This window comes from Anticarsia gemmatalis, chromosome 28 (genome assembly GCF_050436995.1).
Source record: "Anticarsia gemmatalis isolate Benzon Research Colony breed Stoneville strain chromosome 28, ilAntGemm2 primary, whole genome shotgun sequence".
Classification (NCBI taxonomy): Eukaryota; Metazoa; Arthropoda; class Insecta; order Lepidoptera; family Erebidae; genus Anticarsia; species Anticarsia gemmatalis.
In genome coordinates, this window is record NC_134772.1 from 1,613,937 (window position 1) to 1,638,470 (window position 24,534).

Genomic DNA, 24,534 nt, shown 5'->3' on the forward strand with positions numbered 1-24,534 from the left:
ATTTTTCTGAATATCATACTGCAATACCCAAAGAAATCAGATTTAACATTGATTCATGACATTAACAGATTAGAATAAATATCTCTGACTTTATCTCAAACATTACGCTTCCTACACAGTATCTAAGATAAAACTAAATTGAAACATTCTCCACTCTCCAGTTCCTCATTACGCCATAACATGTATATTTCAACGGCGAAAATAAATAAACACCCGATATTTTTATCGGCACGCTTTTTTTTTGTTACTATTTACGAAAATATTCTCCCGCATAGCCAAGGTGAATTCTGAACGATGGCAACATCGTCATCGACCGCAGTACGTCGCGGGCGGGGTGGGGGGCCGCTTGTCAAATCGAATTATCCTCTTGAGTTATAATTCGCGATCATTTCATTAGAAAAAAGCTTTTTCCTGAATTAATTTACGCAAAATTAACGTATTCGCTAGCCCAATAACGGTCTATGAACACGAATGTCATAATACAAAGCAGAATAACATTCGTTCGTAGCCTTGCAGACGTGCCCGTAGGGATTGCTATTTTTGTTTTGTAGCCCAGTTTTATTGTAAATATTGTTTTTAGTGTTGAAATACAGTGCTACAGTGGTGCAGTGATCTTTTTTCACGTTGTTTTACTTCTCGCTTTGGATATCGTTAGACCGTGAACGTTGCTTACACGTTTAGTTGCAAAAATACTTTCGAAATACTCTTTGGGTAACAAATTGGTGCCAATACTAGTACAAAAACGGTTTTTGTGTCCTAAAATGCAGTGCCAAAGTGTTTAAGTGATAAATATACAGTGCAAAACGAGATAAAACAACGACCTGACTAATTAACATAAACAAAAATCTGTGTCAAAATTCCGAGTTAAAGAATTTAAATTTAGAATATTCTTAAAAAAGAAGCGAATAAAAAAGCCTAGTGAGGGAATGACTTTTTGACTGTGTTTTAGTGCGTTAGTTTGTAAATAAATCAACTAAATGGCATTTTATCGCAATAAATTGTTTCATATTAGTGATAAACGAGGATGAGGCGTGTGTTCGGCGTATGCACGGACAGCTGGATGCTCTGCGGTCAGAATGTGAGCGGATAATCATTCCAGGCTGTCACTAGATGTTGTCTGTATGTCTGTTTCTTTTTTAATTTTTTTTTCTGTGACACCCATATTTATTAAAAAAATAAATGAGTACTTTGAGACCATAGCCTAGTAATCTAGTCTTTTTTAGGTCAATTACTTTTTATTTTTATGAAATATCACTTATTTTATCATCTGGGGTAGGTAGACTCATAGAGCTCTAATAAACATTGCCCCAATAGAATAATAAGCCATGTCAAAGGCCTCTGGGCGGCTTGAACAACTTTGACACTAGGTCGACCACTAGCCATATGATAAGAAGAAGAAGAAGAATATAATAATTAGCTTCATACACACTGACCATTCAATTTCTTAAATACTTACTACTATTACATAGTATGTTTACCTTCTTATTTAATGCTATAATAGCTATAAAAAGTATTTAAATATAAGTCAAAATAATAATTATTGATGATTACCACAAATTAATTAAAATAATAAAAAAAGATATGGCCTACTTTTTCCTCGTATTTGCAAATTACAATTGAATTAATGTAATATTTTAATAAAATGATAAATATTCTGTTTTTACCTCCACACTTCCTGCTACCGACCTCGGAAAGTTGATTCAACCTAATTCTTTTTAATACAATACAATATTATAAGTAATAACAATTATTTTCCTCAAATAATCACACTGTTTATTCATTATTTTGAGTCACACATTATGTTTTCAGTAATTCAGGCATAATTATACTGTTATCATAATTTTATTTACTTTATTCACAGAATGAGTTGTTTTGAAGTCTAAATCTTTTGAAAAGACAAGCTGTAGTTAGTATATTGGTACCTATTGGTGTCTGATTTATTATAATACTGTATTATTGATAGAACAATCATAAAAATTATCACATTAAGGCCTTCAATAAATACTATTCAACCAATACTGCCTCATTGCTAGGTAAAAGTCTCCTCTCAGATTAAAGAAAGGGTTACATCTTAAGTCCACCTTACTGTCTAAATGCCTAATTGAAACAAGGCTTTCGATAAGTATATTTCACCCATTACCACCTCAATGCTGGGCAAGAGACTCCTTCTGGAATGAGGAAGAGGTTTGATCTTAAGTTGCTCTGACTGTCTATGTGTTGGTTAGAGACTATTTACAAGGCTATGGTCTATAATATCCAATTACAGTACTTCTTACTCATTATAGATTTTTTTTATAACTTATTCTGTAGGTAAACTTCCTTCATAAAAGAGTATTAGTGTTACTTCAGAGAGACTGTGTATGTATACTATAGTATTAGGTCCCACTACTTTGAATACCTTTGCTAAATGAGTGAATACATTACCTAAGGAACAATTTGACGTTGTTAGCAGATAACACACAGTAAATCTGTCTAATAGTTTAAGTTACTCACATTAAAGTTATTAGTTAAGTTATGGGTTTTACTGCCCATCTAGGTCGATTAATATGTTACCGAATATGTGCAAGCCTGACTGCTCTTTTTTTTTTAAATATCAGAAACAATACTACAGCATAAAATAATGAGTAAGAATACCTATAAATACACAATATACAATAAATTACAATTATTATGCACACAATTGTAGTGCATTCTATATATGGGTGTCACATTTACCTGTTGTTACAATAATTTATCATTGCATGTATGTGTTAACATTGTGATATTAACTACCCATCGTTTTAATAATGTGTTATTAATTTGTTACGGATTTTATCGCAGTAGTTAAACGGTTTGACATGTTGTGGGACATTTGCGCTCTAGTGTAGCCCTGGCTTAAGTTTTGAGATAATTTCCAGCCTGCAGCCAACTTCAACAACCTTTGTAATATATGTTTAAAAGTATGGGTCATGAACGGTCAGCATGATAATTCAGTGACCTCAAGAATATTTACAAAATTGCTATGCCCCATATTACACCGAAATTATTTAACATTGTTGCTCCAGAATTTGATAAAAATTACTTACGGTCAAAGTCAATTTTGATACTGATAGTTAAACTTGAAATTTATACTGCTACATCTAATCTTCTGCATTGTCCAAAAGGAACTTACATGTTCACATGACTCAGCCTTTGGTAATAATGTTTTTCTCTTTCAGCTGTGATAAAATCCGTATACCACATATTTAATCCCAATAATCAGTGTTGTGTTTAATTAGTGTGCAATTATCACTAATTTTGTACTTAATAGATGTAACCCCCTGTTGTTTTAACACCTTTAGAATAAGAAACTATAAAGATATGTCAAAATGAATATATGGTGTGTCCGAAGTCTCAGCACATGATGAATCCAGGATTGAATTTCAAGGAGGGAAGCTATCTCCATATGTCTAAATTACTATCTTAATTAAAGTTTCTTAATTAAAATTTATCTTTATTAAATTAAATAAGAACTGGGTCCGCCTATTGATATCCCCCTAGAAGCATGGAGATGCTCAATTTCATTTATAATATGCCGCGGGATTGCTTAACCCACAGATCGATTACAGATCAGTGAGCACAACAAGTGGGTTTAAAAATGTATAAGAACATTAAAACCTAAACAATATATGATGTCATAATAAATGAAGTCAAAAACCATATTGTTGACCAGCTCATTGTTAATTTAATTTGAATCCCATGATTGTTCTTTTGATAATACATCTATTTGACTAAGCTCTAATTTTAATTCAATTATTGGTATTCTAGTAAAGATTCTATAGCAGCTACTGAAATATGACTCCTATTCACTTATAGAGAAAATGAGTGAATCTTCTATAAGCGAATAGTCCCATAAATGTTAGGGATTCCATAATTTTATTGCCTGACTCCAAATGAATTGTGCCAGTGTGGTCTGGATATTAGTGTATAAGATTGATAATTACGAAGTCTCGATTTTGATATTGGTAATCTCTGCTGTTCTCAAGTCTTCTGTAGTTTGGTGACGTGTCCAGTATATGGCAATAGGCCCTTACATGAGACCAACATTGTAAGCATTGAAATGCGAGTATATTAGGTCGGGTAAAAAGTCTTTTCGCATTATAGTATGTCTGAACTTGTAATAAAATCTCTTTGACTTCAAGAATCACAAATGAGTACACGGTTCATTAGGTTTCTTTCAGTGAGCTCGTGAGGTACCCAAATATCGATCTTTTTTGCGTAGAGAAAAGATTTTATTACAAGTTCATCCATACTATAATGCGAAAATACTTTTTCCCCGGACCTAATATTTCATGCATCTCTACGCTTTCGGGTGATGTTGTGTATGGTTATTTATTGACTTGTCAATTTGTTAATTACTTCACTCGTATGTTTTTGAGGCTTTGGAAATTCAAAATCATCCCTCTTGATTCGATAGATATATCTATGTCGTAGTCAAATGCTTAGAAAAATTAATGTAGGTGAATAATAAATTATAAAACGTATGTGGTGACTTCAAAGTGTTATGATATGAGGTGCGTACTCATTGTCATCGAATAAACAAACAATACAATCGATCGTTGACTCAGAGCTACTGTTTGTGACGTTGTTTGTGTGTCTGTATGTGTGTGTGTAGGGACGACACGTTGGAAACATACGGGCAGCGAAGAAAAAATGATTTGTATAGGATGTGTAGCAGTGATAGCCGAGTGGTAAAAGTTAACACCACCCACGCAAATGTTCCAAGGTTCGAACCCGAGGCAACACACCAATATTGTGTGTATTAGACCACAGACCACACCAGTGTGTATTAGAAATAATTATCACTTGCTCTAACGGTGAAGGAAAAACATCGTGAGGAAACCTTGCATGCCTAAAATTTGTTTAATACATTTATTAAGGGCATGCAAAGTCCCCAACCCGCACTTGGCCAGCGTGGTGGACTCAAGGTCTAACCCCTTCCTCTCGTTTGGGAGGAGACCCTTGCCCTGCAGTGGGACAATAATGAGTTAAAAAAAATACATGGTGTCTAATAATGATAACCACAGCGTTTTACACTATTAACGAGTCAATTCAGTGTTAGATAGCCAATTTATCGAAGAAGGCTATAGGCTATCATCACGCTACGATCAATAGGAGCAGAGTACCAGCAAAAAATGTTACATGTGTTGTTTTACTGTTATTGAAAAATTTCACCCATTCTCTCTAATGTGACAGTCGCGCGGGTCAGCTAATTCTTAATAATAAGTAATAACCAATGTTTTTCTTTATAAATATAACAATAGAGGGGTCGGCAGCTACAAAACGCGCAAGAGACATCCCTCACCGTACATACATGTATCTAAACGTGTGTGAGTAAATAATTGTGTGTAATCTTAGATCACGATTATGTAATGGCGCTCGGTTTAAAAGTGCCCGCGGTATGCGTATGCATGGCTAAACACTAAACAATAACGAGTTGGGAATGAAAAAGGTTTTACTTGCAGTATAGTCATCGGCCTTTCTTTTAACTATGTTGGAGTCGACTTCCAGTCTCACTAGATGCAGCTGAATACCAGTATTTTGCATGGAGCGACTGACTATCGGACCTCCACAACCCAATTACCTGGGTATAACACGATACCCTTCGGTAAGATTGGTTGTCAGACTTTCAAGCTTCTGACTACTGTTAATGATTTATACAGCTAATAAGTTAACCGACACTTATCTGAAAGATCTTCGAAAACGACAGCCGGGACCCACAATTTTATCGTGCCTTCCGAAACACGGAGGAACTCAGTATGGATAATATGGTATCCCATCTACCCACCAACCTCGGCAAGCATAGCGTTACCTGAGAGATCTTGCTTTTTCTGTAATAGAATTCTCTCGTTTAGTCTGCTTTAAATGATAAGTTGAGTATTAATAGGCCGCTAGTGGACTGGAAATGACAACACTATGTTCCCTCAAAAGCTCGGGAACGCTTCGAATACCTATATGGCTACCCATCTATGGACTGTCTTGTCCAACGTCACTTACATTAATCACATAATGCTACGACGCTGCGAGCACCTCATTTCAAATCAACATACACACAAACAAACACTCAAAAACTAGTATCAAATCAACAAAAAGCTTTCTTTTTCCAACCGGACGGGCATACATTATAATTATTTGTAAACAGGGACAGCGGGCGATAATATTTTATACAGCCATAAAATATTCTTAAAACTAGGTTAACAGCGGTCTCTATGATTTTTGAATGCGGAAGGCTGGAGCTTCAGTGACGGCGGAAAGCGATTTCGTCTTATTTATTGTTGGTTTGAACAAATGGAATGTGTAATAAATAAAATTTATAGTCTGGCGTTTCAATTGTAGTAGTTTTGTATAGAAGTAAATAGTTTTGGCTGATATATACGTTTGTATTCGTTGCCAAGGCCTAACCCTTTCATGTCTCGGAAGAAAATCGTTTCCTAGCAGTGGGACAGTCATGGGAATAAAGTGTTCGTTGCAGTGTAGTTGTTTTGCGTTTACGAAATGAAATAAGACGTGAAGTTTCATGTAATTATATCAAGAACTTCAATCTAAATAACACTGAGTAACTGTCGGTTGGACATTTACTGAAAGTTTTGAATTCCTTACGTAACATTTCGCCAATTTATCGAAAAATACATCCTACTTTGCCATAAACGCGATCTTTTGCGAAGAAACGATATACGAGTATGACAAGATCAAGAAATATCAAAGGAAAACGCGTAATGCAAGTCTTATTATTTAGCATTTAATTTAAGCTGATCACAGGTATTATTGGTATCAGCCCAGCCTTTCTTTTATGTTGAAGGCGGCTACGGATTTTACAACTATGTATATACGTATGTACCTATTTGAAATATCAGTAGCCGAAGAAGCCGTAAGCATGTTCTTATACATATTAAGTAACATCTACATATAGCGATTATCTCTCGCTACTCGCTCACAGTCACACATGAACCCACACCGACATTTATAGGTCATAAACGTGTTGCAATAAAAGTATTCACCGAGAGAAATGTGATACCGTCTAGAATAAGAAGCGCTACGACTATGTCTGTCTGCTCTTTATAACTTTATATGGCGTTATATTATACATTATGTGAGTAGTTAAGACTCCCAACTGGTTGCCCTCTCATTAATTGTTAAACCAAAAAGTCTTAACAGGGTTTCGTGGGATTGAAGGGGCAGCGATGTCTGTAATACAATTTTTTTTTTATTTAAGACATCAGGCCTGTATTTAATGAATAACATATATTTGATAGATATGTATGTCAAATATTTAGGTAGGTACGTGAAAATTAAACCTCTTATTCATAAAAATATATGAAGTTATGAAAGGCTTATAAAGTGTTTTGTTTCTTTCACTCCTTAGCGAAATGAAAGAGGGAAAACATATTATAGTAGCTTTTAAACTAAAATAGGTTTATAGTGTGTTTATGAATACGGTAAGAGTTTTATTGGCGAGAGCATACCCGGCCCATAGCAATTTGTTTTTAGTCTGTTTCACCTTATTAAACTTTGACCATGTCATCAAGTTAGATTATTATTCAATAAGTTAAATATTAAGTAAGTTTTCATGTCCATAGGAAAACTTATTCAAGTCTTACACAATTAGAAGTTTTAAAAAGCAACCTATGCCTTAATATTTTTGCAAGAATTATCCGTTCTTCTTCCGCTTTCCGCTAGCAATAGGACATAGACTTAAACTGACATTTATAGGTCATAAAAGCAACGACTATTGTGATGTCAGACAGAATAGGAAGTAACTATCTCTGTCTGTATCTACTAACTTTATATGAATATAATGTACTGCAGTTATGCGTTTTAGCGTAGTCTAGTTGTGAGTTCAAATCTCGTTTGAAATAAATAATTGGGTACTTGATAACAGTCAAATCAGCTACTCTTTATGAAATGGCAAAAACATATTTTAGTATAGAAATACGACATAGTGACGTCACTGTTTTGTATTTTCGTTTTTATCAAATGAGTGTTTACTAAAAAATTTTTCAGCCTGTATAGTCCATTGAAATGTTACATGAGTTTTACATTTGTTAGAGGACGCAATTTTATTTTTGGAACATGTAGGGGGGGTCAATAGAAGCTTAACTTGAAGTTTGTGGGGTTGCCACTCTTGTCCCCCGGCCGCCATCTTGGAAAAGGGGGTGGAAACACTTTTTTCGCTATATCTTAGAAACTATGCGTCTTGCAATAAAACTGTAAAAGCATAATTTGTAGCAAATTATTTTGCCTACAATATGTTACATAACTTTTTGCCCTAAATTAACAATTAAAGAAGTAATAAGCAAAAAAGTGTTTTTTTTTTTACAAAAATTTTTTTTCCGTATCCGGTCTACTTCGTAGCGCTGTTATTGAGTTTCTAATTCATGAAGTTGAAAAAAATTATAGGGATAAATTTTGCTCGAAAAATACTCTACAAGATTGGTCTGAGGTCATTTTTTTGTATTTATACATATCAGCTTAGCCTTTTTTCCAAACTATGTTGGAGTCGGCTTCCAGTCTCACCAGATGCAGCTGAATATCAGTGTTTTACATGGAGCGACTGCCTATCTGACCTCCACAACCCAGTTACCTGGGATATAAAACGATACCCTTCGTTAAGACTGGTTGTCAGACTTTCAAGCTTCTGACTACTGTTAACGACTGTCAAAGATCTTCGAAAATGACAGCCGGGACCCACAATTTAACGTGCCTTCCGAAACATGGAGGCACTCGATATGTGTAAGATGGTCACCCATCCACAGAACAACCTCGGCAAGCATGCCTTAACCTCAGAGACCGATCCGCGCGGCGGTCGTTAAAAAAAGTTATAGACTAATAAAGAAAACTGTTATAAAAAAAATTGCACATTTTTGATTATAACTTCTTTAATTGTTAATTTAGGGCAAAAAGTTATGGAACATATTTGTAGGAAAAATAATTTGCTACAAGTTATTCTTTTGCAGTTTTATTGCAAGACGCATTGTTTCTGAGATATAGCGAAAAAAGTGGTTCCACCCCCTTTTCCAAGATGGCGGCCGGGGGACAAGAGTGGCAACCCCACAAACTTCAAGTTAAGCTTCTATTGACCCCCCCTACACGTTCCAAAAATAAAATTGCGTCCTCTAACAAATGCAATATTCGGCCCTCAAATTGTAACATTTCAATGGACTATGTAATAATTACTATTTCAACATTATTTACGAAAAAATATACAACGACCATTTTAGCTGAACCTTTTACGAGTACAAGTTTAATAATTTTTAGAGGCGCTCATAGTTACTTGCGCTCATTTGTCTGTAAACGATCAGTGGGTTAAGCAACCTTAGCGCGGATTTTTTTTAGATAGGTGGCCACATAATTGTATTTGAGCTGAGTGTCTCGGTGGTTCGGGGGAACATTCGCTACCGTTTGTTGTCTATTAAGATAATTAGATGGTCCGATTCCCACACGGGATAATTATTTGTGCGATCTACTAAACTGTTTTTTTTTTATAAGCCGGAATACGCTTTTTTGAAGTACCGACCAATAAATTGATTTAAATCATCTTATCTCCCTGAATGGTTTATAACAGTTATCTAGCAAGTATCTTCACAATAGACCACTCGAGTTTATCTCCCGCTAACATCGTTACTATCTGAGAGATAATACAGTTAAGTGTTTCAATGAGTTAATGGCACTTTTATCTGAACCACTTAAATAAAGGGTTAAGTTTTGAATTGTTTGTTGAGCTTGAATAGAAAATGCTTCATACTCCGTTAAGTGTAAATCTTGAGCTAGGTTCATTGAAATACTTACATGCTTGGAATCACGCCCTTTTCCCCATAGGGGTTAATTAAAATACTCGCTTATGTTTTTGTCATATTGCAGTATTTAACGGAATTTTGGAGACTCACTCCCGTATGTGGTGATTATTTTAATCCCTAGGCCATACCTTCGTTCATACACGCTGCTCGTCGCACGTCACTCACGCAGATCAGGCCGGCGCTCGTGGGGTTTTGGTGGTTTATGCCCATTGCCCACCCTTCTGGTAGGAGAGTCCCACATAACCCTGTGCTCCACCCAGGGCGCAGGGTATGCGTAACGCATTTCCCCACGAAAAAGAAAATGGTACCTAGGTACTTATGAGAGAAAAAATATGTATTATGTCATCAGTAGATGTATGCCGTAGTAGAGGTCGCATTTCTGGTGATTATTCGAAGCGTCATCTCGGATAGCTATTAGAATTCTTCATAAGTCTGGAAATTATACTCTAAAATATTTTATACATAATTAAAAGATCAGCACCATCTTTCACCAAACCTGACCTCGGGTAGGTACGGCGAGCAGTACTCCATCCCTCAAATCTATCTTACTCGAACACTGATTCGCTTTAAATTTATTTTAGCCTTTGGTGTTTCAAACACTTTTCAGTCTGTCTACTGTACCTATAGAGGCGCCCATAGCCAGTTGCGCTCACCGATCGGTAAACGATCTGTGGGTTAAGCAAACCTTGGCGCGGTCATTTCATAGATGGGTGACCGCATAGTGGTATTTGCTACTACTACTGCGTGCTTCGGAGGGTACGTAAAATGTCGGTCTCCGTTGTTGTCAATTAAGATAACAGTCTTTAAGCCACGTCAAAGCCTTCCGGGCGGCTGAACAACGACACTAGGTTGACCACACACCTACCCACTAAGGATAAAACGAAGCAAAGTATTTTGTTAACTTGTTTTAATATTATATGTTTGTTTGTTTGCAGGGCTCCCCCCACGGATCGGTGATGTCTTGCCAGTCGCTCGCGGCTCGCGCCTTCGCCGAGCCTGACAAGGACGGCATGGCACAATGCGCCAGTTTTCACAGGTAACATATTATTTATATCTCATTATATATGTAGTAAATAATAATTTTAACTCATGATGGTCGAGGGTCTAAGACCTACGTCATACTCTGATGACTTTTTAAAGTTGTCACTTGATTTAGCGATGAAGTGCTTTCAGATATTTTAATAAATATATTTGAAAAGTAAGATGTAATACATTGTATTGCTATTTCCAGATCAGTGCGGTTCAGTTCTGACTCGCGCAGTTCGACCAGAGCATCCAATGACCAGGAGAACAAGAGGGAAACGCCTGGTGAGTAATCCTTTCTATTAGGTTACTTAAAAAATGTAGGCTCAGATTCATCAAATATGGTTTATTAATTTATTTAAACTTCATGTACAGTCGTAGTACATAAACAAAACTACAAGGAAACTATGATTAAATAAAAGGTCTCGCAACGTAATACACATTTACAAAAAGAGGAAACTAAAGATGAGCTTTAATTAATAAAAAAAAAAGTTCTAATAGCACTTATAGGTTCACAGGCACGTACTCATACGCGCACGTACACAAACGTGCACTAACGAACACGCATCCCGATTAGATCTAAGTTTATGTATTAATATATTTGTTGCTCATGTTCCAGGCTCAATATCTCTGACGGCGCTGACGGTCACTCCCGTGACGTCACAGAGCTCCGCCATGAGCCAGTCGGCGCCCTCCGCCTCAGGCAACTACGATGCTGATGATTCGGTAAGTTTACATACAAACATACAATATAAGTACAGGAGATCTCCCTTTGTTCATTAGTCAAACAGAGCTACGATCTTTTTGAGGCGCTATAACTTTTTCTCGCGTCAATTCATAATATTGTCATCCATCTTCCGAGAATTGTTTAGAAACTTATAACTCATACAGGATTTAATCTCAATTTCTTCATATTTATAGCAGACTAGCTTTTAGCCGCAACTTCGTCCGCCACCTGAATTTTCCCATTTTTCATTTTTTCCCGGGGTTAAAAGTAGCCTATGTCCTTTCTCGGGTATTGAAATATCTCCATATCAAATTTCATGCAAATTGGTTCAGTAGTTTAGGCGTAATTGAGTAACAGACAGACAGACAGAGTTACTTTCGCATTTATAATATTAGTATGGATTTAATTAATTTATCTGATTATCATTTCAGCCAGTACCACCTCTCCCGACGTGTCGTTTCCCGAAGCTGGAGGAGTGCGCGCACTTCCACTACGAGCGAGTGTCGCTCGGCGGCCTCAGCATAGAGACTGTCAATTGTGAGGACAAGTGTCAGGACACGTTGGACGAAGGTAAGGGAAAGAAATACAACGTTATACCTCTGCAACTTAGGTAGACTGTCAGTGTCAGAGAGCACGTAAAGCCGTCGGTCCTGTGCCAGACCTCTCCGTGTTACGGTGACCGTCTCCTGACTGTTCCGTGGATGGGTGACCTTTTTATACATATCGAGTTCCTTCGTGTTTCGAAAAGCACGTAATTTGATTTGTGGGTCTCAGCTGTCACAGAAGCTTGAAAGTCTGACACCCAGGCTTACCGTGTATCCCAGATAACTGGGTTGCGGAGGTCAGATAGGCAGTCGCTTCATGCAAAACACTGATATTCAGCTGCATCCGGTGAGACTGGAAGCCGACTCCAACATAGTTGGAAGAATGTCTAGGCTGGTTGATGTTATATACATGTATGTGTCGCAGGTTGGATCTGCCTGTCGGTGCAGTCGCACGTGTCGGGCGAGGCCGGGGCGCGCGCGCTGGCGGCGTCCTGGGCCGAGGCGCAGGACGTGCGCGCCTGGACCCTCACCAGGAACCGGGACCACTTCCTGCACCTCGACGATATGCTGCACAGGTACACCTACACCACCATAGCTAGGGCTTCGAATCCCACCAGACACAAACCCTACTCCTTACTTTAAATTTAGCTAGAGGGTTTTACATGATTACTATTTTTGCGTAAAAAATATGTAACATAAATAATGTCCTCTATAACTCTGGGAATAATATAAAATGAGATATCAACCGATTAAATTTTCATTTTTTTTTATTTAGACTAGACTGTCTCCGCTGTGGTATGGCGGTCTGGAGATCGTGGGTTCGATTCCCTCACGGAGCAATTATTTGTGCGATCCATAAATAACTGTTTCAGCTCTAGATGTACTTTGTGGCCGCTGCTTGTAAAAATCCCCGTGAAACAATAGCATTATTGTTAGTGCGGGAGTTGTCTTTTAATAAAAAAAATACATATTATTAATTCCAAACTTATCTTTCAATGTTTTCTCAGGTGTATCTACGACCGCAAAGTATCAGGTCTGCCAAACCTGCGCACGGCGTTACCCCGCGCCACGGGCTCGCTGGAGTACACGCGGCTGATCTCCGACTACGTGCACCACCTGTCCATCATCGCTGACGACTCCATCAACTGCGGACCCGTGCTCAACTGGCTGCAGATGGATAATAAAGGTATGTTGGGGTAACTTTACCTGAATCTGGTCTATGGTGGTATTAAGGGTTCAAATGCATGTTTGGCGCAGTGGTTAGAGTGATCACCTCGCCGCAATAACCATAGCGTCGCGTGTGGTGGGTTTGAATCCCACCAGGGACAAATCTTTGTGTAATGAGCAAGAGTATGTATTTAGAAGTATATAAGTATGTTTATCAGTTATCTGGTTACCATAGTACAAGCTCTGCTTAGTTTGGAATCAAATGACCGTGTGTGAGTTGTCCAATGATATTTATTATTTAAATGTCCATAAACGATTGCCTTTGGTCTGCAGGATTACTCCCGACAGTATCGAGTCGAAAATCAAATTCGATTGGTTAAACTAGAGCTTGATTGAACGCTGGTTTATAGGGAAACTAGGATTGTTTGATGTAGATTATCTTCATTTTAAACCAGTGTTTGAATATAAAGTTGTTAATCATAATGTATTTGTTTTATGAACAGGTCACAAGCTACTAGTGGCTAACGAAGATTCCTCATCGATCAACACGCCAGCCGTGGCCGCTGCCTACTCTGTCAGAAAATATGTCTCACAGGTAAACTGTTTACAATTAATACTTATAAACTATTCAATTGTAACCTGCTAGGTAATAATTTTCTAAAAACATATATTTATTTATTCCTAATTGAGGACTCGTCACAAAATTCCGCACCCTAAATTTGAATATAAACAAAATACTATTGTAATATTTATTCCCCATCTTAACTCCTCTTTGTTTAAAAACATTGAAATACGCATTAATTTTCTTTTTAAATGAAAAACACGAATTTTCTTGCTTCGAAGGTTTTGAGAATTATGAACTTCCATACAAACTGTCATCCCCTATATTTCTGTCTTAGTGGTGGATTATAAAAGAATATTTACTTAGTGGCTAAATCAGATTCACTTTAATAATCTTATTGTATGCCTCACTGGCGGGACATGGCTGATCACTATTGGTTTAATTGTGCCATCTATTTTGTACCTGTGATCCACAATAAATACACTTTGACTTTGGCTTGATGTTTCGGTGCATTGTAACCGTGGTTTCAGTATAATGTGATATTTGACTAAGTGTTAAATTTTAGAAAGAGCGTATTGTTACTTCTTTATTTGCCTACACCTTCATGTATAACGGACGCGATATAATGTATGTATATTGTATGTGTTTAAAATTTTATATTTTTCCTTACAGGCTCGCGATGAAATCAGTTTCGAAGTGGGCGACATGATATCTATAATCGACATGCCAGGTAAATAACACTGTATTATTTATATAATATAATAGTAATAGTATTAGTTATTATAGATATAAATGTAGTTGTAGATAATAAGCATTATGTAGTTAAATACTACATTTCTAGTAGTGAAATGCACAGCTTTTAAAGATTGTTTATAGGCTTTTATAATATGGTATTTTTTTAGCTTTTTTGGATATTATTTAAGACCCAACGCAACCTAGTGAATTCGCGGTGAAGATGCTAAGAATAAATCAATTTAAAATAAACCATTAACTCCTACGAAATGCATCAAAACTAAAACAATAAGTTTAATTGGTTGAGCCGTTCTTGAGTTTTGCACCTATTAACTAATTTGACGATTCTTTTTTATATCTCACAAGATGTAGTATCCTTTTGAATTTCTTTTACTGCTTTTTTTAGAATGTATGTTATTCAGGCTGTTACAAACGTGCTCACTACGTTATAATCAAAACAATCATATGAGGTCGTGGAAAAAGTCTTTTCGCATTACAGTATGTATGAACTTGTAATAAAATATTTTCTCTACACAAAAAGCTCGATATTTGGGTACCTCACGAGCTCACTGAAAAAAACCTAATGAACTGTATACTTATTTGTGATTGTTGAAGCCAAAGAGATTTTATTACAAGTTCATACATACTATAATGCGAAAAGACTTTTCCCCGACCTAATATGAATGTGACAATGTGTAAGTGCGAACGAAAGACTTCGATATATGACTTACCCCCGGTTTCTGAGGTACATTTAGCGGTAGTTTATCTATTCAATAACATTTTTTTATATGAGATTTGACACTATTGAATAGATATACTACCGCTAAATGTACCTCAGAAACTGTTAGTTCGCACGTTTGAAATGGCCTAACTATAGTATATAGTAGTTGTAGCTAATGTGTATGTGTGTACAAATATATATTAACGCTTACAAGTGGTCCGTCCGTCAGGGCCGGCGGAGTCGCTGTGGTGGCGCGGCAAGCGCGGCTTCCGCGTGGGGTTCTTCCCGCACCACTGCGTGGCCGTCATCGGAGACAAGGTGCCCAGGCACATGACGCAGCCGCCGCCTATTGTTGGGTATGTGCATTCGATTCCCCGTTGAAGGTTTTGTGTAAAACGTGGAAGTTTTCATTAAGAGACTAATTTTGATGTAAAACTTTTTTTTTAAATTCTTGATGAAACGTTTATACAAGCTTATTTTACAAAGTTGTGTATTGATTGTACCTGTGGAGCATCGGTAGTGTATGTGAATGCAACAGCAACAAAGATTTCGGGTTCGAATCTCGGGTCGAATCTTAGGTATGTTTCAGCGATTGGCTGAAACATACGCCATGCCTCAGAGAGCAGGTACAGTCGTTTTTCCTGTCCCTGGCAATTCACCGGACAAAAAAACGCTTGCCTAAAATCTTAAGCAATAAGCTCACTTTCTTGAGCCTGCTATACACATAATCGGCCTAACCATCCGCAAAACTGAATAAACATTCAGCAAGCGCTGAACAAGTAGCTCGAGTCAGTTTTGTTGTTCGATAATTAATATAACCGAACTGAAAGTGCCAAACCAAATATGTGTGTAGTATGCATTGGCCAGACATTCTCTGCTTACACTTAAAACTAAACTAATTTATCTTTATATCTTCCACAGCTCAGTAGCAGTGGCTCCAATAAAACCAGTCCTCCGCAAGCACGGCAAGCTGATCTCCCTGTTCCGCTCGTTCATACTGTCGCGGCCCTCCCGGCGCAGTCTCAAGCAGCAAGGTATTCTGCGAGAGAGAGTGTTCGGCTGTGACCTGGGCGAGCACCTGCTCAACTGCGGACACCAAGGTAGCCACTGTTAGTATGACGCTTGTTGTTTGTGTGCTGGGGCGAGGGTACGACTCGTTCATACTGTCGCGGCCCTCCCGGCGCAGTCTCAAGCAGCAAGGTATTCTGCGAGAGAGAGTGTTCGGCTGTGACCTGGGCGAGCACCTGCTCAACTGCGGACACCAAGGTAGCCACTGTTAGTATGACGCTTGTTGTTTGTGTGCTGGGGCGAGGGTACGACTCGTTCATACTGTCGCGGCCCTCCCGGCGCAGTCTCAAGCAGCAAGGTATTCTGCGAGAGAGAGTGTTCGGCTGTGACCTGGGCGAGCACCTGCTCAACTGCGGACACCAAGGTAGCCACTGTTAGTATGACGCTTGTTGTTTGTGTGCTGGGGCGAGGGTACGACTCGTTCATACTGTCGCGGCCCTCCCGGCGCAGTCTCAAGCAGCAAGGTATTCTGCGAGAGAGAGTGTTCGGCTGTGACCTGGGCGAGCACCTGCTCAACTGCGGACACCAAGGTAGCCACTGTTAGTATGACGCTTGTTGTTTGTGTGCTGGGGCGAGGGTACGACTCGTTCATACTGTCGCGGCCCTCCCGGCGCAGTCTCAAGCAGCAAGGTATTCTGCGAGAGAGAGTGTTCGGCTGTGACCTGGGCGAGCACCTGCTCAACTGCGGACACCAAGGTAGCCACTGTTAGTATGACGCTTGTTGTTTGTGTGCTGGGGCGAGGGTACGACTCGTTCATACTGTCGCGGCCCTCCCGGCGCAGTCTCAAGCAGCAAGGTATTCTGCGAGAGAGAGTGTTCGGCTGTGACCTGGGCGAGCACCTGCTCAACTGCGGACACCAAGGTAGCCACTGTTAGTATGACGCTTGTTGTTTGTGTGCTGGGGCGAGGGTACGACTCGTTCATACTGTCGCGGCCCTCCCGGCGCAGTCTCAAGCAGCAAGGTATTCTGCGAGAGAGAGTGTTCGGCTGTGACCTGGGCGAGCACCTGCTCAACTGCGGACACCAAGGTAGCCACTGTTAGTATGACGCTTGTTGTTTGTGTGCTGGGGCGAGGGTACGACTCGTTCATACTGTCGCGGCCCTCCCGGCGCAGTCTCAAGCAGCAAGGTATTCTGCGAGAGAGAGTGTTCGGCTGTGACCTGGGCGAGCACCTGCTCAACTGCGGACACCAAGGTAGCCACTGTTAGTATGACGCTTGTTGTTTGTGTGCTGGGGCGAGGGTACGACTCGTTCATACTGTCGCGGCCCTCCCGGCGCAGTCTCAAGCAGCAAGGTATTCTGCGAGAGAGAGTGTTCGGCTGTGACCTGGGCGAGCACCTGCTCAACTGCGGACACCAAGGTAGCCACTGTTAGTATGACGCTTGTTGTTTGTGTGCTGGGGCGAGGGTACGACTCGTTCATACTGTCGCGGCCCTCCCGGCGCAGTCTCAAGCAGCAAGGTATTCTGCGAGAGAGAGTGTTCGGCTGTGACCTGGGCGAGCACCTGCTCAACTGCGGACACCAAGGTAGCCACTGTTAGTATGACGCTTGTTGTTTGTGTGCTGGGGCGAGGGTACGACTCGTTCATACTGTCGCGGCCCTCCCGGCGCAGTCTCAAGCAGCAAGGTATTCTGCGAGAGAGAGTGTTCGGCTGTGACCTGGGCGAGCACCTGCTCAACTGCGGACACCAAGGTAGCCACTGTTAGTATGACGCTTGTTGTTTGTGTGCTGGGGCGAGGGTACGACTCGTTCATACTGTCGCGGCCCTCCCGGCGCAGTCTCAAGCAGCAAGGTATTCTGCGAGAGAGAGTGTTCGGCTGTGACCTGGGCGAGCACCTGCTCAACTGCGGACACCAAGGTAGCCACTGTTAGTATGACGCTTGTTGTTTGTGTGCTGGGGCGAGGGTACGACTCGTTCATACTGTCGCGGCCCTCCCGGCGCAGTCTCAAGCAGCAAGGTATTCTGCGAGAGAGAGTGTTCGGCTGTGACCTGGGCGAGCACCTGCTCAACTGCGGACACCAAGGTAGCCACTGTTAGTATGACGCTTGTTGTTTGTGTGCTGGGGCGAGGGTACGACTCGTTCATACTGTCGCGGCCCTCCCGGCGCAGTCTCAAGCAGCAAGGTATTCTGCGAGAGAGAGTGTTCGGCTGTGACCTGGGCGAGCACCTGCTCAACTGCGGACACCAAGGTAGCCACTGTTAGTATGACGCTTGTTGTTTGTGTGCTGGGGCGAGGGTACGACTCGTTCATACTGTCGCGGCCCTCCCGGCGCAGTCTCAAGCAGCAAGGTATTCTGCGAGAGAGAGTGTTCGGCTGTGACCTGGGCGAGCACCTGCTCAACTGCGGACACCAAGGTAGCCACTGTTAGTATGACGCTTGTTGTTTGTGTGCTGGGGCGAGGGTACGACTCGTTCATACTGTCGCGGCCCTCCCGGCGCAGTCTCAAGCAGCAAGGTATTCTGCGAGAGAGAGTGTTCGGCTGTGACCTGGGCGAGCACCTGCTCAACTGCGGACACCAAGGTAGCCACTGTTAGTATGACGCTTGTTGTTTGTGTGCTGGGGCGAGGGTACGACTCGTTCATACTGTCGCGGCCCTCCCGGCGCAGTCTCAAGCAGCAAGGTATTCTGCGAGAGAGAGTGTTCGGCTGTGACCTGGGCGAGCACCTGCTCAACTGCGGACACCAAGGTAGCCACTGTTAGTATGACGCTTGTTGTTTGTGTGCTGGGGCGAGGGTACGACTCGTTCATACTGTCGCGGCCCTCCCGGCGCAGTCTCAAGCAGCAAGGTATTCTGCGAGAGAGAGTGTTCGGCTGTGACCTGGGCGAGCACCTGCTCAACTGCGGACACCAAGGTAGCCACTGTTAGTATGACGCTTGTTGTTTGTGTGCTGGGGCGAGGGTACGACTCGTTCATACTGTCGCGGCCCTCCCGGCGCAGTCTCAAGCAGCAAGGTATTCTGCGAGAGAGAGTGTTCGGCTGTGACCTGGGCGAGCACCTGCTCAACTGCGGACACCAAGGTAGCCACTGTTAGTATGACGCTTGTTGTTTGTGTGCTGGGGCGAGGGTACGACTCGTTCATACTGTCGCGGCCCTCCCGGCGCAGTCTCAAGCAGCAAGGTATTCTGCGAGAGAGAGTGTTCGGCTGTGACCTGGGCGAGCACCTGCTCAACTGCGGACACCAAGGTAGCCACTGTTAGTATGACGCTTGTTGTTTGTGTGCTGGATCAGACCCAAGGGATATTCCAGCCCCAATTCGGAGCTTGATAGCACGGTATTTTATCAAAAAGTTCAGGCGTAATATATAATATTGGTCTAATTGGTCTCATATACTTGTAGTAATAATATCATTATAATGGGTGACGTCTTTAACAAAATTTCGTTAATTTAGTAGAGAGCCTTGGCATGTAAAGTTTGTCTAGATTTAAATAAATAATTTTGTGTATTTCTCAAATAATGTTGCTGTAGCAAATAGGTCACAAATGTTCTAAATTCTGAATGTTGTATACCTCCGTGAATCTTGCATATAAGGCTCTCGGCTAAGACTACAGTTAAAGCTGTTGTTGTCCTTTTCTCGCTCATGTATTTATAAAGCCAAGTGTGGCTAAAAAGCGCAAGAGTTTTATTAAAGGTGGTTGTTTACAAAAATGTCCCAAATCGTTTTAAAAAGTGAACACCTTATTTTCAGCTAGTTATATACAATGTCTTGATTGAGATATTGCTTTGTTACTAAAAAAAATAAGTATAATTATATAACTTAGCGAGTTTGATTCATAAAATAATGCTTAATAGGATTTGAATACATTCTCACAATTTCCTGTTATCCATTCCAGTACCACAAGTCCTGGTGGCATGTGCCAGCATCATCGAGGCTCGAGGAGCGGTAGACGGCGTGTACCGTCTGTCAGGTGGAGCTGGCCTCACACAGCGGCTCCGGGCCGCCTTCGACGCGGGCTCCCCCCCCGACCTGACCGCCCCCCCACTGGCCGGGCTGCTGGCGAGAGACCCTCACGCTGTACCCTCGCTGCTTAAGTGCTACTTCAGGTACATTGTCATTAGCAGCAGTAATGGATAGTAGCATGACAGATCCAGATCTTCTACATACACTGGACTACTGGTATTAAGCGTGAGGTTTCTATGTAAACTACATACAGAATGGAAGCATTCTGTATGATTCGGTGTGCATCAATACTAATATTATAAAGCTGAAGAGTTTGTTTGTTTGTTTGAACGCGCTAATCTCAGGAACTACTGGTTCGAATTGAAAAAATCTTTTTGTATTTAATAGACCATTTATTGAGGCAGGGTTTAGGCTATTATAACATCACGCTACGGCCATTAGGAACGGAGAAGCAACGAAAAATGTTACAAAATCGGGGAAATCTCTCTCTTATGTGACGCAAGCGAAGTTGCGCGGGTCATATAAAATATGTCTCTTAAGTTATAACTTAAATGTTTAAAGTCGCTAAAGTTATAACTTTAAACTTTAAGTTATAACTTTAGCGACATATGTATTTTAATAACACTGACAGTCGCAAAATGAAATAACAGTTCCAACTACTATTTTAAAACATTTTCTCTCTTTACGGATCACTATCACTATAATATAGAAATAGTTTTATAACCAAGTTTATTTATATTTCCAGGGAGCTGCCAAACCCGCTGTGTACATACCAGTTGTACGAAAGTTTCGTGAGCGCCGTACAACAAGGCGACGAGTCGTCTCGACTGAAAGCGGTCAGAGATACCGTCGTCAAACTACCGCCGCCGCATTACAGGTAATAATAATTTAATCAATTTACTATTTATTGCGTACGCAGTCTTAATTTTTATGTAACAGAACTGATCAATAAGGGCGTGTCGCGAGAGTTTAAAATCTTTAAGTGCTAGTCTGTGTGTAGTGCTATTGGAAAATGAGTGTTTAATAACATAACAAAATAAAGAATAAAGTTGTAATTTAATGAATAATAGAATACGGGTATTAACGCGAACACGCATTTTACCTTAAAATGCCTGAGTATTAATAGCTTAATTCCCGTATTCTATTATACATTAAACATGCAACGCGAGAGTTTAAAAAGTTATAAGGTTGTAATTTTTCAAATGCCTGTATTTTCTTTAAAAATTGTGGTACTAGAATTTTCAAAAAAGCATACTAAAGTTTAAAGTTAAGTTTCGATATTTTTGAATGTTTTTCTGAGTAACATAATTTAACTACTACGCCACTGAGGGAATCTGTAGTTAGAGTATATGGTATTGTTTTTACATTCGTTAAGTAATGATATGTGAATAGACTTCTGAGCTATGTTGTGCTGTAAATGTGCTAGGCAGAGGGTGTATCATGTTTCGTAAACACGAAATTTCATAATTATTATGGGTGTTCCTTTATGACCTTTATACATATATTAATTCCATTTTGACACGGATTAGAGCATGCCTTATATTCTTGTATCATACTTCGACCGACATTTTACAACAAAGAAAATTGATAAGAAAGAAATAAAACAATTGATTATGAAAAGGCGTTAACTTCGAATAGTATCTGTGACCTCAATTTAACCCAATGTTGTACATTCCAGGACGCTGGCCTATCTCATGCGTCACCTGCGCCGCGTGTCGCTGCTGGGCGAGCAGACCGGCATGACGGCGCGCAACATGGCCATCGTGTGGGCGCCCAACCTGCTGCGAGCACCAAGACCACAACACGCCCTGCAAGGAGTTGCTGTACAGGTACGACACAAAATCTATATCTATACTAATATTATAAATGCGAAAGTAACTCTGTCTGTCTGTCTGTCTGTCTGTTATTCAATCACGCCTAAACTACTGAACCAATCTGCATGAAATTTGGTATGGAGATATTTTGATACCCGAGAAAGGACATAGGCTACTTTTTACACCGGGAAAATGACGCATGCCCATGGGAAAATTCAGGTGGCGGACAAAGTCGCGGGTAACAGCTAGTATACTATAAAAACGAAGCGCCCATAGCCAGTTGCGCTCACCGGTCGGTAAACGATCTGTGGGTTAAGCAAACCTTGCCGCGGTCACTCCATAGATGGTCTACTACTAGTGTAGTGTCTAGACTAGTGTCAAAGTTGTTCAAGCCGCCCGAAAAGCCTTTGACCTGGCTTAACGAGTGATCTCTTAGTTGACAACCACCGGGACCAACTTTTTACGTACCCTCCGAAACACGGAGACGCCTAGCTCAAATACCACTATGCGGTCACCCATCTATAGAATAACCGCGCCAACGGTTGCTTCACCCACAGATCGTTTACTGACCGGTGAGTGCAACTGGCTATGGGCGCCTCAACTCAAAATAAAATATATCAAAGAAAATATTTTAATGTCGTATTTTATCGACTGCTCAGCAACCACGTTGAAACAAAAGTCGACGGTTCTTGTTTGAAAGCTGAAAGATCTACGTACATATATAATAAGTTTTTAATGTATTAATTTGTTTTTCAGGCGGTGGTAACCGAATTCCTTATATGCTATGCTGAAGAACTATTCGCTGAGGAGCAAGGCGCTGACTCCGGACCTGAGTCTTTAGAACAGGTAACATTCTAATAGCAAGTTTAATAGCATATTTTTTACAAAATAAAAAAAAACATACAGTCGAATTGAGAACCTCCTTCTTTTTTAAAGTCGGTTAAAAAGAAATTGGGAACAAATTTGTATATGAGCCATTTTTAACGTACGAACGAAGTCATGTCATTATATCGGAGTCTCTCGCTCGCTACACATAGTCACATGCATTTCATTTTTTTGATAATGACGTAGTGAGCACGTTTGTAACGGGCCTGTCTTCATCCGAGTATAGTACAGTTTATCCCGTCAATTCCATTCCCATGGGAATTTTGATCCCATCGATCCCGTACAAAATTTGTTCTGGCAGTTACAAGTATATAAAAAAACAATTCCGGTTTGGTTGTTCAATAGTTACGCATCGGTAATTCATTTTTATTTAATATTATTTGTAAAGATTTATTATATCTGAGGTCGTAAGGTTTTGGGGTGCATTTTTCTTGATTTACAAATCATGATTTTATAGAATAAGATACGAGTTTCTTACTTATACCGGGCATGTAACTGGACTGATTTACTATCGAGGATATTTCAAATAGAAATTGAAAAAAAATTGCAGCTATCACCATATTTGTGTTTTAGTTAAATGTTTTATAATTATTTGCAGGAGCGTTGTGAATCGCAAGTCGAGCTACGTGGCAATGAGTCCTGTAGACGTCCCAAGAGTTTGCCCATCAACCCACCTACTAAGTTATTGAGGTAAAAACACAATATTAAATATTCTATAGAAGAAGAGATAGTTATATGTTTGATAGAGTTAGAAGTTCTGTTAGTTATTTTGATGTTTGTCCAAAGGTGGTCAAATCTGCAGTGAATTGTCATATGAAAATTAGATAACCCGATTGTATTTTATTTCATGTTATTAATCGTAATCTACAATATTTTTGTGAATTTAATTCTGGTTATTGGCGAATCCGCAAGATTTGTTAAGTAATTGTTTTATCTGCAATAACGTAAGTAATAATATATGATCCCCCAGCCTGGAGGAGGCCCGTCGTCGTGGCACGTCGGGCGCGGGCCCGGCGCCCTGCAGCTCGGCGCGCCTGCCGCCACCGTCCGGAGCTATCGCGGCCGCGGCCGAGCAGCAGCTGAGACCCTCCTCGCACCTGCGGCCCAAGTACATCGAGGTAATTGATGACACAAATATATTTATTTCGATAAAAACAACTGGGAATAAAAGTGGGAAAATAATTCCCAGTGTCACCCCGTTGTGGCAGCGTAGAGGGAACTGGGAATATACCTACTTTTATATCCCGTAAAATACAGTACACGAAAGTCTGACGTACTAAGTTTAAGTTAGACATTTTTTTTTGTTTTTATAAGACAACTCCCGCACTAACACTTGCTCTTGTGTCGCTGGGATTTTTACAACCATACAAACAACGGACACAAAGTACAACCAGACCCGAAGCAATTATTTGTGTATCGCGCTAATAAGTGTCCCGTGTGGGAATCGAACCCACGACCTCCCGATGCAATGGTAGCGGCATGTTAACCCAAGCCACTGCGCCACGAAGGCAGTCATTAGTCAAATATTACAAATTTACTACAAGTATACATATACTTAAATATCCCCACAAAACTAT

General features: G+C 40.3%; 1 protein-coding gene across 1 annotated transcript in view; it reads left to right on the plus strand.

The window, feature by feature from the left end:
* Positions 1-297: 297 nt before the first annotated feature.
* Positions 298-24,534, plus strand: part of CdGAPr (GTPase-activating protein CdGAPr) — a 46,241-nt gene continuing 22,004 nt past the window's right edge. The window contains exons 1-17 of the mRNA XM_076132827.1: positions 298-1,078; positions 10,748-10,848; positions 11,044-11,120; positions 11,455-11,561; positions 11,994-12,132; positions 12,532-12,682; positions 13,115-13,293; positions 13,778-13,869; positions 14,509-14,566; positions 15,519-15,645; positions 16,211-16,389; positions 20,191-20,401; positions 21,004-21,135; positions 21,937-22,087; positions 22,829-22,918; positions 23,556-23,647; positions 23,928-24,075. Coding sequence (XP_075988942.1) covers positions 1,025-1,078; positions 10,748-10,848; positions 11,044-11,120; positions 11,455-11,561; positions 11,994-12,132; positions 12,532-12,682; positions 13,115-13,293; positions 13,778-13,869; positions 14,509-14,566; positions 15,519-15,645; positions 16,211-16,389; positions 20,191-20,401; positions 21,004-21,135; positions 21,937-22,087; positions 22,829-22,918; positions 23,556-23,647; positions 23,928-24,075 — 2,088 coding nt within the window. The 5' untranslated portion in view covers positions 298-1,024. The remainder of the gene's footprint in view (positions 1,079-10,747; positions 10,849-11,043; positions 11,121-11,454; positions 11,562-11,993; positions 12,133-12,531; positions 12,683-13,114; positions 13,294-13,777; positions 13,870-14,508; positions 14,567-15,518; positions 15,646-16,210; positions 16,390-20,190; positions 20,402-21,003; positions 21,136-21,936; positions 22,088-22,828; positions 22,919-23,555; positions 23,648-23,927; positions 24,076-24,534) is intronic.